General features: G+C 37.5%; 1 protein-coding gene across 8 annotated transcripts in view; it reads left to right on the forward strand.

The window, feature by feature from the left end:
* Positions 1 to 14,412, forward strand: part of LOC143207109 (cell adhesion molecule Dscam2) — a 252,777-nt gene that overhangs the window by 158,450 nt on the left and 79,915 nt on the right. For all 8 annotated transcript variants that reach the window (XM_076420195.1, XM_076420198.1, XM_076420199.1 and 5 more), the window contains exons 8-10: positions 5,221 to 5,517; positions 7,759 to 7,869; positions 9,728 to 9,886. In XM_076420195.1, the coding sequence (XP_076276310.1) occupies positions 5,221 to 5,517; positions 7,759 to 7,869; positions 9,728 to 9,886 (567 nt within the window). The remainder of the gene's footprint in view (positions 1 to 5,220; positions 5,518 to 7,758; positions 7,870 to 9,727; positions 9,887 to 14,412) is intronic.

The raw sequence follows: 14,412 nt of genomic DNA on the forward strand, positions 1-14,412 counted from the left end.
GACAGACTGAACTATTATTTAGACGAGACATTGTGTTCCTCGTCATGGTATTATTGAACAACCGTTGCTTCAACCATTTTTCGTCAGGTACGTTTTCTTTACTCATCCTTTTATGGTATAACTAGCTTTTTCCCGCGGCTTCGCTCGCACAGAAAACCGTTTAATGCCCTTGGAAATTAATATTGTTTCTCTATAAAACCTTTTAACCCCCCATTCACCCCTATAGAGTTTTAATTTTATGTCATGCCGCCATCTTAGATTTCAAAACCCCTTTTCACCCTCTTAGGGGATCAATTTTTAAAAATGCCGAAACAGGTGTTTGATTATTTGTATCAAAGAGCATTGAGACCAATTATGAAGTAAATCCGACTACGTACAAAGTATTCCTCATACAAAGGTTGCAACCCCTTTTCACCCTCTCCGGGGGTTGAATTTTTTGAAATGCCGAAACAGGTGTTTGATTAATTATATCAAAGAGCATTAAGACCACGTATGAAGTAAATCCGACTACGAACAAAATATTCCTCATACAAACGTTGCAACCCCTTTTCACCCTCTTAGGGGATCAATTTTTTAAAATGCCGAAACAGGTGTTTGATTAATTATATCAAAGAGCATTTGGACCAAGTTTCAAGCAAATCCGACCACGAACAAAATATTCCTCATACAAACGTTGCAACCCCTTTTCACCCCCTTAGAGGTCGAATTTTTAAAAATGCCGAAACAGGTGTTTGATTATTTGTATCAAAGAGCATTGAGACCAATTATGAAGTAAATCCGACTACGTACAAAGAATTCCTCATACAAACGTTGCAACCCCTTTTCACCCTCTCCGGGGGTTGAATTTTTTGAAATGCCGAAACAGGTGTTTGATTAATTATATCAAAGAGCATTAAGACCACGTATGAAGTAAATCCGACTACGAACAAAATATTCCTCATACAAACGTTGCAACCCCTTTTCACCCTCTCCGGGGGTTGAATTTTTTGAAATGCCGAAACAGGTGTTTGATTAATTATATCAAAGAGCATTAAGACCACGTATGAAGTAAATCCGACTACGAACAAAATATTCCTCATACAAACGTTGCAACCCCTTTTCACCCTCTTAGGGGATCAATTTTTTAAAATGCCGAAACAGGTGTTTGATTAATTATATCAAAGAGCATTTGGACCAAGTTTCAAGCAAATCCGACCACGAACAAAATATTCCTCATACAAACGTTGCAACCCCTTTTCACCCCCTTGGGGATTGAATTTCAAAATATCCTTTCTTATCCCTTGTATAGATCATAAGGGAAACCTCTGTGCAAAATTTCAGCTTTCTAAGTCCAAGGGTTTAGCCTGGGCGTTGATAGGTGAGTCAGGACTTCGCTTTTATATATATAGATAATTCGCATCTATAATAATCGTCCATGCATAACGACTAGACTGCGAATTTGTATGCAAAATGAAAATTTATGCATTAAATACAAGATACAGAAGCTACGTGAACGTATATTTCATTCTTTAATCGTTTTAATAAATTGGAAATAATGCAATAATGCAAATTAAAAAATATTGAGACTAATTTTGAAGCTTTCCAATGTATTCAACTTTTTTTTAAAACTATAAAGATATTGCAAAATTTACTCTGTACAAAACTAAATGTATAATTCTGGTTCTAATCTAATATTTATAGAGTTATAAAAAGATGACAAAATTAGATAATACACGATAAAAGAAAAAATTTAAAAACTGACGAACTGCAGTCATTGGCTACGTGAGATGGACGCGTTCGCCAAAATGTTTTTGACAGTAGGAACATATATCTTTTATCTTTTATTTGCTGGAGTCGCCATTGGACCGACTAGCGTGTTGAAGAATTTATTAACCGTGGATCGATTTCTCTGGGGCGTGTTCAAGCACCCAACCGCGCGAAAATCACGATATGCATGCGAAAAGTTGTAGAATGTTATTTCGTAGTCGGCGTGCCCGCGCTTATGAACTTCATGAATTCATTACCGGCAGGACTCGTTACGTGGAGCTGCGGGTTCATTTAGAGCCCTCCTGGAACTGGAACGCATGCCCGTGAAAGCACCGTGATTATTTTCAATGTTTCTTCGTTAGGCCACGGCGCACTTAATCCCCAGGATCCATTAATCGTCAGGCCAATTATTTAGTACAAAGTCCCTTTGGTCATTAAAGTCCACTTAATGAAAAGGGATATCGCGTAATTCGACGACAGCAGGTTTATCTTTGCTGCTCCATCATCGCGGAACGTTTTACCCATAATCGTATTGCAGATTATGAAAAAATCTACTCGGTAATTCGGCAAAGATACGATTAAAGCAAACGTTTCTCGAGTAAAAGGTACAAGCAGTCCAAGCAGTCTCTGCACACCCTTTATAGAGAAGAAAGTTTTAAAAAATCACACCAGACCCCATAACTTTTTCAAGAACTCGGAAGGATTAGTTCATTACATGATGTATAAAAAGATTTTTGAGGAAATCGTGCGATCGTGGAAAAATTCGAGAAATATCATTTGTAGACACGAGTTATGAACAGTTTAAAATAGCGAAAAAATACAACTGCAATAAATTTCAATTGTTCTTAGGACAGTCAGTGTATATGACTGTCAGTACTTATGTAACTGACATATATAAATCTAGAAAGTATATATTATTTCAATATTCTTCAAGGGCACAGATAAGGTAGTACAATTTTTTTTCAAGGATTTTGTACAGCAAGTGAAACTCCTTGAACAAACTCAAATACTTCGAACGCATTTTTAGAAAGGATGTTTCAAAGGACGTACAAATCCTTTCTTAGCTGGTTGTGTATCTTGTAAGGTAAAATAAATTCGTAGGATTTAGAAGTATTAATATTATGAGCCACCCACGGTTCTAAATAAACCGATTCGTTGAAAGATTTCCACTCTTCCCAAGCCATTAATCTTGATCCTGCCTGCGTCCTCTTCTAAAGGGATTTACATCGCGAACCACTGGTACTTTTAACTAACTCCCCACGTTTTACGATTAAGTGAGACCGTCTATTTTACGATTTTGATAGGTCGCATGAAGCTTTTACGGCACGTAGTTGCACACGGAATTTCAATTATGCTCCGGGATTCGTAAGAACTTTTATGAATCCTGAACGAAGCAGAGCTGTGTATTCTGTCGAGGAAATGCAACGAGATTATTGACACGGTTGAGCGTGGAAAATGCTGGAGTGTCAGTGACGAACGGATCAAGTCCCAATGACAAACTAGATCTACATTTTGGACATCGTGCGACGCGTTATGAATGCAGAGTGAGTCTCTATGACCAGGAACACGTTTAGTATTTCGCACTCTAAGGGTGGATTTATAGTGGAACTGCGAGCATCGATGATAGCGGCGCGGGGTGAAAAGAAACCAACATTCGTGACAACATTTCGACACATACTAATGAAAAAGTACATATGTATTTTCTTTGTTTTTCTTTTTTTTCACCGCACAGCTCACCTCGCTGCTCCACTATAAATCCACCCTACGGGTCGTACTTCTAGCAGCATTCGACTACTTTACCGTGTCCCCGCATAGAGTCTAAATACTGTTGATAGTTGACGAAGTTGAACCCGAGGACAGTTTTCATCATGTGTATAATCTACGTTCCAAAATAGAGGAAGTTTTTCTTTCTTCTTGGTCAGCAATAATTATTGTTATGTATATTATTATGTACATAATATTCTCCTACCTTATGCGAAAAGAAATTGTCTTCAATAACATGGAAATACCTCACAAGAATCTCCATAATCTTTATTTCCAAGTTGCAGAAAATAACTTCTAAAATTGATTCTATTTTATGTATAAATGTTTTGAAGATTTTTATAAAATATAATTAACATTCACAATATATATACATATTACCATTATTTAGTAGGATGAGTAATTGAAATTTATGATAGTGGAAACAAAACAAATTGAAAGAGGAAGTAGTCTGCCTCAAGGGAACAAGTCCGTAATATGTCGGCCACGTTGCCTCGAGGATAAATAGTGTGGTGAGAGGAAGAGAATGTGTTTCACTAGCAATTATCTATTCTAATTAAATTCAATAGAGTCGACAGTGTTAATTAACGAAACAAAAATCTCTAAACAGAACGAATTAAATGAAATTAATTGACTATACAACATATTTCACATTAGATCTACCGAACACATCTAGGTCGGACACGTCTTATAATAAAAACCACTAGAAATCTAAATAAATAAATCTATTGAATACATATCTCATAAATGCTTGTTTATAATCTCGATAATCGTGAATTAAAACATATTGAATTCGTCACTTTGACGATCCCCATAATTCTTTTGTTGGTAATATCTGAGTATAACTCCATTAGCTTTGAATGTGTAGAACATGATCGTGTATGTATATGTATGTTTTAATATATATAATTAATTTACTATAAAACATGATATTATTTATATGTATTTTTTTCGAACTGCAGTTGTTTGAACTCGTCGACTTACAGCGCGACAGTAGGCAACGCTAACACACTCCAGGAACATCTGGAAGAAAGTTTCCAGAGAATTCAAACTGAAGTAGGTGAACCTGGCACGTGTTCGACACGATAGTGCCCACTTTTTAACAATTTCTGTGAAAACAGGAGAACAAGTAATACAACACGAGAGCCTCTACCACACTCGGTTGACATGTGTTTACGCGAACTTTATTTCTTACTTTTATGCACTGAATGCATCAGTGCAGTTATTCGCCTGTGCTATAGGACTTTCTGTAAGTCACATACGATCTCCAATTTAAAAAAAAAAAGAAATTGTTTAATCGAAAGAGAAAGACGCTGGTTTCATAAACGATTTTATATTTCGAACGAAGATTTTATTAATGTCCTTCATAATTATCGTATACTAAAGTTTGGTAAAATTGAAGCCAACTATTACTTAAACATATTTGATTTGAAGAGAGTTTACTATTCTATAACACCAAGATTTTCCGATATTTTGGGGACACACTGTACTCCGAGCAATGTAAATTGGCTGTCAATAGTACAAGGTGATCAAAGTACAAGGAAAACAAAGTTTGTAAGCGCGCCTTCGGGTTATAAATAAAGGTCAACAGTAACACAAAGGTTAAAGGTTGCTTCAGCCCAAGGCGAGTACGAAGGAATCCTGGTTCAGCGGGAGTAGGTGTACTATTGCAATGATTTCAGGTAAGAGTAATCATATAATTTCTGTTAACAGAGATCGCGCCGCAGCTGGTCTACAGGTTTATCGAACAGACAATGCAAATCGGTCCATCGGTTTCCCTGAAATGCAGCGCCGCGGGTAATCCCACGCCGCAAATTTCCTGGTTGCTAGATGGATTTCCGCTTCCGCAAAACGACAGGCTGCTGATTGGCCAGTACGTGACGGTATACGGGGACGTAATATCGCACGTTAACATCTCGTCGGTGAAGTCTGAAGATGGGGGCGAGTACGAGTGCATCGCCAGCAGCCGGGCGGGCGAGGCGCACCACTCGGCGAGGCTCAATATTTACGGTGAGTCCCGGGGAGAGACTGTTAAGGAGAAGAATCGCCGACCGGTGTCGATTGAAATTGACTGGAAACCCGGGGGAATATTACGTTTACCACGGGATCGATCGCCCGGAATAACGGCTTGATGGGGCCCCCTTTGTCATTAACGCCGCTCTGATTCCGTACCTCGCCGGACTGGGGTGGTTTCTATTAATTAAAAACCGCCCCCTTCGACGAGTCGACGAACTTGATGCAATTGTTGCGCGGTCTGCGAAGAATCCCGGGGACGATATCTCCTGAGCTACCTCGGCTTTAAGGGAGTAGGCATTCCACGAGGTCAACAAAATTCGATATTTAATAATATTTAATTTTCACTTGATATAAATATAGAGGTTGGGTTACCTATCGTTTTTACCTCAAATATCTTTGTTGATTTGAAAGATACATTAAATGTCTTGTGGACAAAGTTGAATTGCACAATGGGACTCCCACATCATGAAAAATCTTCATTTTTTTAAATGAACCGACCCTTTTTAAACACCTACAATGATCGTCCCTTTCATTATGAATTCAGTGACTCTATAGTCACCAAGGTCATTCAAGATCACGGACAGAGAAAACGTATAAGACTTAAAATGAAGGTAACGTTGATAGCTCTAAAGAATGACATGAAACAAACTTTTTTTGGTATCATGCGAGCCCCATTTTAGCACTCAACTTTGTCCTCAAAAAATTTAATGTATGTATGAAAACAACGGAGACAAGTGACCTGTATAGTTACCCTGTATCATTTTACACTAACCACTGAATTTGCTACATAAACCGATAAATAATAATCATAGCACGAATACGACGACAAAACACTGCAAAACACTAAAATTTTTTAATATCAAGGCTGTTTTTAATGTATCTGTTTTTACCTAATAAAATTTTAACGTTTTAAATCTTTGTTTCTCTCTACACTATTATTCCAATTATGAACGTAATTAAAAGTAGCGGAAACATAATTGATTAATTGTGCAAGTTTATTCATTGCAACGGTAAAAAAACGGAATTTCTGTGAAAGTAATAAAATTCAATACGATCTATACAAACAAGTGCAAAACTGTTATCACGAAGTATAGGTAGCCTTCATCAAATTTTCCATTTTCACGGTAAATTGGTTTTTAAAAAACTGTATAACAAGACGATGGAAAATGCGCGAAAAATTTAAGTGAAGGGTTGACGATATGAAAACACGGTGGAAACAAAAAGTTATCATAGGAAACATGCAAATCACTAAACAAAGTTTAACTTAATTTCAACGGAATAAACATTAAGTGTTGCTTCAAGTATTATAATGTTTTGATGCGAAAGAAAAATTGCTTTTTATTCTATTCAACCATTTCATTTTGAATTTGTGTGAAAGAAAGTCGTTGAAATACAGAATTAGATGTTTTGGTTGCACTAAAATTGAACTTATAAGAAACATCAATCGTTAGACTGCGGATTTTATGCATTATGACAAAAATGGGAAAGCACAATTTAGAGCAGTGGACATATTAAAAAGAGTTAAAGACATCAGCGTATTGGTTAGAGCTTAATCAGGTAATTAAAAGAAGAAGGAAATTTTTATTTCACTTCTGTGTTTTGCAATCAATGCAAATATTTTTTATTTCGCATAAAGATCCGTAGTCTATTTATCATTAATTTGGGAAAACAACTTAAGCCAGACATTTCAAGCTTCACAGTTGCGGATTAATGATCGTGCCTAGGATTGGAATTACTTTGAATTCAGTTGGAGAATAACAGAGACAACATGGGTTTATCCCGCTTATCTTAAACTCTAAAAGATATTATCAGTTAATTGAAACGTAACGCTTATATAATCCCAGGATATGTCAAAATCTATTTCCACTTTAAATGTGTTTTTATCCACCGGCAGACTGAACGAAGTAAACACGTACTATTTCGCTAAAGGAACATCGTTCTCTAGTGTAAATGGATTCGAATGAAATTAGTAATGCTTTCATCCGGCGTGGTTCGGCGCCATAAACTTCCGTATAAACTCTCAGAGCATCAGCCAGGTGGTTCTTATTTTCCCCGGGAGCAGCAAATTGGAACGAAGAGAAGATAGAAGGCGGTGTTCGTTCTCGTTCCTTCGTAGCTACCGAATCGATTGCACCTGGGCAACAGATAAAAATACGGAAACGAGTTAACTTTGCGCGGGGTCGCCGAGTGAATTATTTGGAATACACGTATGTATTATTTGCTTGTCAATCGCAGGCCCACCATACGTCAGACCCATGTCCACGGTTTCGGCGGTCGCTTGGAAACAGTTTCACATCAAATGCCCAGTCGCTGGATATCCTATTGAATCGATAATTTGGGAGAAAGGTGAGTAAACGGGCTTTAGTTTCATCATGCATATGACATTACTTCAGTCACGTTTGAGTGATCCCGTCAAATCATTAATGGTACGATCCCTTTAATCGACAATTATAGTATCTACTACAATTATCACGGCTCATCTATTCGTTCTGATATTCACTTCTTACCCGTCAATCTTGTACTGTCAGATTCTGTATCGTCATTCAAAAATATCAACATCTACATTTCATTCGAAATTATTGGGTTTTTACAGTAATTCAATCAGTTGTAAATATAAATTGTCCTAATTCTAACGATTTTGTTGTGACTATACATCAGAGTTGGGCAAAATGTAATTTCAATTACAATTACAATTACTTACCAATTACAAGTAATTGTAATTGAGGAGTTGCAATTATTTAACGCCAAAATTGCTCTAAAAAAAGTCATTAGATACCTACTCAATGGAAATGCCTAAAAAGAACAAACATAAAGCATATGTTAGGAAATATTTATTATTCATTAAATATTTATTTGTAGCTAATTATTTGATATTTCACAAAAACGATTACCATTACTTTTGAAAATGACCCTCATGTCAAAGTTGGAGTCGGATAATATATAACATATGCTTTTTGTTTATTTTTTAGACATTTCCATTGAGTAGGTATCTACTTACTTTTTTTTAGTGCCATTTTGGTATTAAGTAATTGCAACTACCAATTACAATTACTTGTAATTGCATTAAAACTACTTGAAATTTCAGAAATAAAATTACAATTACATGTAATTGTAATTGGTAATTGCAATTACTTTGACTCAACCAGTAATTGTAATTGCGGACCACAATTACAATCACAGTAATTGTGAAAGAAGTATTGCAATTACTTAACACGATTACAGTAATTGTAATTGAGTCTAACAATTACTCCAGTGTAATTATTCTTTAAAACCACTAATTTTTATGTTTTGGACCATTTAACCGTTTTCTTATTGTAATTATAGTCCACTTTTGCACATGTAATTGAAGATGTAATTAAATACTCATGTAATTAATTACTGCCCAACTCTGCTGTACATGTACATATCTATGACTGAACTGCACTAGTAATAAATAAACAGAGGCATTGAACATAACTAAACGTATTTATGTTACGACTCAGTAACACAATTTTAACTAAAATTCAGTTAAAATGGTGTAGTACTTCTTGGAAAAAGTAGGAAGCCATGCCTAGTTAACAATCTGGATAACACAGAACTTCAGGAATTTTCTGTAAAAAATGAATGGATATTTTCGTTAAAAATTACCTCATTTAAAAATACACATATTGTACACAACTTCTAGTAATTATTTCATTTATATATATGTATTAAGGATATTATGTATTACATATAAGAAGATATATAAAATATAGTCTAGAGAAGATAGGATAAAGTATATACTTCTTTGAGAAAGCATTCGAAATTTGCCAAAGGATCCAAAATTCCTTAAGTAGCATGATACCGACAACTTTCGTCTAATAAGCTTTCGCTCGGCAAAATAGATTTCACTTGGAAAAGTAGATTTCGCACAGGAAGGATTCTATACGAGGCACTCGAAGCTCGATAAAGTAAAACCTCTATTAAAGTTTAACGATCTATCAAAGCTAATGAAACTTTCGCCGCGTTTTCCGTCGAATAGAGCTTATGGCGAGGAGGCTGGCTTTATCCCCGACTCTAGGAATTAACGTAGCTTCCGTATTAACGTTGGTTCGTCAGGAAATTAGTAACGGGAAGCTTCTGTTCCGCTCGAATACCGAACGGCCCTTATTTTCCCAGCAATTTAGATCGATCGCGACCACACTGCGTTCCCCATATGCTAAAGCATTATTGTTGTTGTTGTCAGATGGAGTGAAATTGCCTACCAACATGAGACAGAGAGTGGCGAACGGCAGTCTGTCTATCGATAACGTGCAATCAGAGGCTGATCAGGGCACGTACACGTGTACCGCCAGGGACAAGCATAACATCACCTCCCAACGGTCGGTCGAAGTGCGGGTTCTAGGTGAGTGACCAGAAGACAAATATTTTCCGATACAGGTATTTTGCAGGCTTTGCGGACCACGCCGATCAAATTTGTCGAGTCCACCGGAGACTCTGTCGCTCACGTATAACTCTAACCTTGGATACTTATTTTCCTCTATGCTCGGCAAATTGTGCCCGGAAAGTTTCGAAACTGGCAAAGACCCACCCAACACGGGTCTTACGATGACTGTCAATAATGCTCTGGAACATACTATCTTACCAACGCGTCGCAACGTCTGATCGAAAGTGTCCGCAAACCTAATCCTCTGGGTGACTGGAGTTTCGCATCAGCTGCCAGAGTGCAACACTTATTCCAGGGAATAATATTTTCTACTTTGCTGTATCTCTTGCTCTGATTCCTCATTCCAAATGATTATTCAGTTGACGTTGTCAATTTCGGATTCGTCTCCAAATTCTTAACACGTTAGTATCGTGTTTCGAGCTTACTGATTCGACTATTGAAGTCAAGACTCACGCTGCAGTCATGAAATTAGTATTGAAGATACAATTTTTCAACTTTCGATAATACAATTTTTCTATGAGCTAGTTCGATTTATCTACAATTTCAAGAAAGATATAAGTTGTTACTCGTGACACAATGTGTTTACGGGATGAGTCACGTAACTCTTCCACTGTGAACTGTTTTCCTTTAAATAAATTACTTCGATTTTGTGGCATTCTTATGGTTATCGATTCGATATCAAATCTATTAAACATGAGCCAGATTTCGTTTCTTTGAAATTAATGGGGGCAGAACATTGTGAGATCTTTGTACACGAAGTTGCAGGAATTCGGAAATCACAGTTTTTCTGTAATAATTCAGTGTTCCTTTAATTTTATGGAGCAGTGTATTGATTCCGCATGTCTTCTATCGAGAAACAGAGAGCACACTAAAAGTAATTCAAGAGGGTAGAGTTAGGCGACTCGCCCCGTAATCGAATTCCGTCTGCTCGAAGCACAAAAGTATTTCAGTTGGTTAAAGGTGATGTGCGAACGATCCTGGTCATCTCCGACAGATCCAGAATGACCCACAGTATGTTTCTCGAGTGCAGTCATAAAACTTTCCAGACACAGTCTGCAAGAATGATTCGAACCACCGCCGGAGAGATAAGAGAATAGTCTCGAAGCAGCGCCGATCTAGAGATCGAAGAACGCTCGACGACGACGCTGACGAACGTGATGTCAGGATCCCCCTGGTCCTATCCGTGATTCCCATTGTCCCACCCCCAAGTAATCGTATACCTATCTAATAACGATTCGTGTGTGCACACTGTCCCCGCGTGTTTGACGCGTGCCGCTAAATTTACCTTCACGCAGAATATTTCAGCGTTAGGTTTGCGAAGCAAGTTTCGTGTACATTGCGTTGTGTACCGCAGAAACAGGACCTGTGAACGCAAGGCCGCGGCCGTACCGCTTCATGTTTTCGCATCCTCCCTGGTCCCCAGCGACAGGGCTTCAAAACTGTAATAATAGACACTTGGAAAACGGTTATAACGACATTTTATCACAAATCAATTAATTACCGAGAACCAAAGTTGGTAATTACACAGGAAAGGGTGCACCTCACCGATTTCGATGACCTAGAAATATATTATCAAGGTCATCATTCTGAACAACTATTTCCTACACATGGTACCATCCATCGGCCTTAGTTTTTTAGATATTCATCTATGCAGAAAAATTGTTTGGAATCACACTCTACATAATATATTCGGTAGGTAACTCCGTTTCTAGATTGTTATCCCACAGAGAGTTAGATTTGTATAGCTTTCAAATGAATTTTGGAGCCCCTGAACCGCCCTAAAGGGAGAACTCGGTCATAGGGAAAAGGCGGAGTTCAGTATAGTCATTCTATCAGCATTTTATGAATATCTAAAAAAGTGAGGCCGCGAGCGGCGGTAACATGTATAAGGAAAAGTTGTTGAGAATGGTGACCTTGTTATCAAAATCGGTGAGGTGTACCGTTTCCTGTATTACCGCAAAGTTTCCCAGTGTTATCTGTTAGTGTTAGCGTTATTGTGCGGCTCCACAACATATACGAGCGAGCACGAGATGATTCCCTATGACAAAATAAGAAAAAAATATAGGGTTAAACTTCACTTGAGGAAACCAGAATTTTCAACTCTTTCTTATATAATCCTGTAGATTTTTACGAGAAAATGCCGGATATCCAAGTTTCAATCTTAGGGATCCACTGATTTAAAAGTGACGTATGTTTAATGTTCAGGGATTTTCACCGTTTTCCATCGATTTTTTAATGAATGTTTTAACGACATGTTTGTGACATTTTTCTATTGAAATGATACCAACCACGGTACCATGGATCATATTGACTCGTACAATTCACGATAAAATAACGCCTACAACAAGAACAGTAACCGCAACCGATAATAGGTGGAAATGTCGGTTCGTCACAAAAAGTTCTTCATAACTGTTTTTAATCAGGAGCTTTACATGACAGTTTCAAACAGTTATTTCCAGAACCGTTTGAAACCCTGTCGCGCGAGCACGCGAAGGTCCAGTGACCGCGCTCAACAAACGTTTACACTCTCGAACAAAAAGATAGCGCGGGTGTGTTATCATCAGGTCCTTAATGAAACATCCAGAATATTCCCATCGCGGCGAATGGCATACAAAGTGGAGCAGATCAAATGTTACAAGCTGTTTCCTCCGAAGCTATTGCAGACATCAACTTGAAATTTTGTGGTGTAACATGATGCAAAGGGATCGATAATTTTGAATGTAAAATACCGTAGTGATGAATTTCTCAACCTTTCGACATATAAGACGTCTCAGATACGTCATTGTTCAGCTTACACAAATGATAAGTTATATCTTTAATAATAGTATCTTTAAGACAAGTTAAATAGTACCTTTAATCACATTAAATTTAATTTATTTTAAGGAGCCTTATTTTAAGGGTTCAATGATGTTTATAAATAGTTATATAGTCCCAAACCCGCTTTTAAAATGGAATAGTGCCGCGATAATTTTTAGGTATTCACAATGAAATTATCAAACCTAACAACTTTTATCTAATTGTAAAGTAAACGTTATATATTGCACTTTTCCTGGATAATAGGCAAATTCACAGTAAACTTGAACTTTTTATGTTAATTATTATGTTGTATCATTCATGAAATTTGGATATTCATATCGACAATTTTGGATCTATTTTTGGGAATCTAACGATAACACGGCGCATACTATCGTTTTAAGAATGCATCGTATGAAACTCGACTTTGTTCGTAGTTATTTGTCCGCGTGCATAACTCATGCCGTAACGTAGCAATCGTTTCAATCGACCATGGAAGCAACTCGAATTGCACACAGTCACAAACAAACGTGTTAAACGTCGCCATCGTTTCAGCAACTCGATTAATATAGAAGCACGACTAGACAGGTTGCAAAAGAATGTTGAAACTTCGCGAACTGGTTCGGTACAGCGCGAACGTCAGTTTAATCGACGTAGCAACGCAAGGAATCCAACCCCCCGATGCTAGCGTAGAGAAAGCGTAGCAGAACTTCGGAAAATTCGACAAGTTACCATAAATGGTCACAAAGGATCCATCCGCGGATTTTCCAGTGGCGTAGGAACAGTCAAATCGAGGAAAAACCTGCGTAGCATAAAACGAACTGCCGGTAAAATCCTACGGTGACTGAAATACCTATAAAATCAAATAAGGTGTGAATATACACGAAAAATAGCATGAAAAACATAGATAATCGAATTCAAAGTTTTACCCAATATATCCATAACCGAGAATTTTTTCTCAGAAACTATAAGACTTTATTGAACAAATGGTTCTGTAATTAAAATGGTTTATTAATTGCAGAGTTATGATTATTCTCCTAGAGGACCTGTCCAAAAAGGGACAAGGATTGTTAATACTGGTTCATTTGAAATGTGATGCTATTTGTGTAATATAATGTATTATCTCGTCTATAAACGTAGGTTTTTTTGTTTTCAACAGGATCTCTGAAAGATCAGCTATTTTTTTATAATTAATATAAATATATGAATAAAAAAATCGTGAGGCCTCAATAAAATAACCTTCTTGAATGCAGAAACGCTTTGCTTAATAAAGTTTTCTAGTTCTCGAGAAGAATATACTGCCTCAGCCTAAGCATGGCCGCGTGATATTCGCAGCAAGTAGAAACGGTCGGTTACTGTCAGACAGACTGGCACTTCCACAAAGCGCGTTGGCAAGGAGGACTTCGAGCTGAATTGTCTTGTAAAGGAAGCATGTTACGAGAAATCTGTATCCAATGTCTTCCACTACGTTTTTCGTGTACATTCACATGGCATCGTTTCGCAGTAGCCATTCGCCGTCGGACGGAAGAAAAAGCCTCGCATTTCGGTGATATTCGCGGCAGCAATTTTCCTTAGCTCGTCGACAAGACCGTTCTCGTAACGGAAAATCGACGAGCGAAACAATAAGGGTGGGTGGCTGGGAATTCTGCTCGAGAAAATGGCGACAGTCGACGATCGGAAGCGATCGGAAG

The sequence above is a fragment of the Lasioglossum baleicum genome, chromosome 3 (genome assembly GCF_051020765.1).
Source record: "Lasioglossum baleicum chromosome 3, iyLasBale1, whole genome shotgun sequence".
NCBI lineage: Eukaryota > Metazoa > Arthropoda > Insecta > Hymenoptera > Halictidae > Lasioglossum > Lasioglossum baleicum.